Raw genomic sequence first — 1,896 nt, forward strand, 5'->3', positions numbered from 1 at the left:
GCTGGAGCACAGTTGAGAATAGGAATCTGTCAGATCCAAGTGGGCTGGTGGCTCCAGTAGAAAACACTTATATTTTCCTTTACTCCTAATTTTTATAACTAAAAATTCTTAAAATGAACTTCTACTCCAATGACTTAGAAATTATTCCACTACCACTAATAAAATTTTTTCTCCCCTATCTCCTCTGGGGATAGACAAAGAAATGAAGGAACTGAGGAATGAAAGTAGAGAGAGGAGAAAAGGGAGATGTGTAAGGAAAGACAGAATCACTTTGTGATTCTGGGAAAAGGAAAAGGAGAATCACTTTGTCTGAACTCCAAAATGTGGTCCTCATCACATGTTCAGAGTGGAATCAGCCGTGGAGGTCTCAGGCTGTGAAAGGAAAGGATTGAGTGGGAAGAGAGGGGCTGGGAATGAGACCAAGGTGGCCATCCTATACGTGTCCTCTTTCTTTTACTACCAATTGAAGTTTTATCGTAAGGTATATATTACATTCAGTTATAAAACAAATCTATATTTTCTACACTTACAAAATGATTTTAATTCCTTTCATTTGAATTTACTTACCTAACAAAGGAGATTAACAAAATGTTATGCACTCTGAAACAGTTTTCCTTTGTTATATATTCCATATAAACAAATTCTCTGTTCTCTGTTAAAGTACATATGTTGATCCCGGTTTAGAAAGCAGCCTCCCTGCAGTTATCTCCCAGGATGTATTGACCCAACAGGGTCCTGTCATCTCACTTTCCTTACCCTCTGTTCAGACTTTCCATACCTAAAACAGTTCTGAAAAACAAAACGGAAAGACTGGGAAAGTTGGATATCTTCCTTTCGTCCTTCCTCTACCCCCTCCAGCCTCCAACACATGCACAGCCCTGAGAAACCTTACACACTCAGCCAGGGCTGGGCCATCATGGGTAGAGTTTCCTGTTAAGAAGGAAAATGACAAAGCTCAAATGTGGTGTGATTGGTGCTCTGTGATTGTGGTGGAACGGACTGACTGTAAGAACAACTTATCTAGACCCAAGACTCTCTGCTCTGCACAGAAGGGGTGTTGGTAACTAAGCAACTAGACAAGGAATCATGAGGAGACACTGGGGAGCACAGCTGGGGCTCCTGTTGCTCCAGGTTTGCTGTGAGTAGGGATGTTCCGGGTGGAGCTGGGGCTGGGGAGTGGTCCACAGCTGGAAGTGGTGGGGGGAGCTGACACTGAGCTCCTAGAGTCCTACATCCTCAGCGGTGTTTCTCGGGATACTTCACAGGTTTAAAAACTGCATCAGTGACTCCCCAGTGATATCATTGTTTTTCTCTTTCCAGCAGGGGTGAGAGGGATGAATGTGGAGCAGAGCCCTTCAGCCCTGAGCCTCCATGAAGGAGCCAGCTCTACTCTGAAGTGCAATTTTTCTAGCAGTCCATACAGTGTGCTGTGGTTCCGACAGCACCCCGGGAGCGGCAACCTCACCCGGCTGTTTTACATAGCTTCAGGGATGCAGCAGAGTGGGAGGTTAAACTGCACAGTGAATACTAAGGAACAGTCCAGCACCCTCCACATCACGGCTTCCCAACTGGAAGACTCAGCCACCTACCTGTGTGCTGGCAGGCACAGGGCTCCCTGGTGATCTGCAGCCTGCACCCAAACTGCAGCTGCGCCTGCAGCCCTGCCCACCCCCCAGGAGGCCTTGTAGAGCAGCGGTGTGTAGGCTTGAGTTTCCTTATTCGTTTGGTCAGTCTTTTCCTTCTCTCTGTAATGATAAACCTATACTGCTAACACGGAACCCTTAGAGATTCTAAAAACAATGGCAAGATTCAAATCCATGTTTAAGGAAATAGTGGAAACATCCAACTCAGGGTCAAAAGCTAGAGCTTCAATGAGCAGACACTAAATAGGTTCCT

General features: G+C 45.6%; 1 gene segment (V, D, J or C); it reads left to right on the forward strand.

Annotated features, from left to right (window-relative positions):
* Window positions 1-1,019: 1,019 nt before the first annotated feature.
* On the forward strand, window positions 1,020-1,661 carry LOC123944446. The segment is given in 2 exon segments: window positions 1,020-1,138; window positions 1,324-1,661. Coding segments are annotated over 2 exon segments (351 nt in total).
* The last annotated feature ends 235 nt before the right edge of the window (window positions 1,662-1,896 follow it).

This window comes from Meles meles, chromosome 6, assembly GCF_922984935.1.
Source record: "Meles meles chromosome 6, mMelMel3.1 paternal haplotype, whole genome shotgun sequence".
Taxonomy (NCBI): Eukaryota; Metazoa; Chordata; class Mammalia; order Carnivora; family Mustelidae; genus Meles; species Meles meles.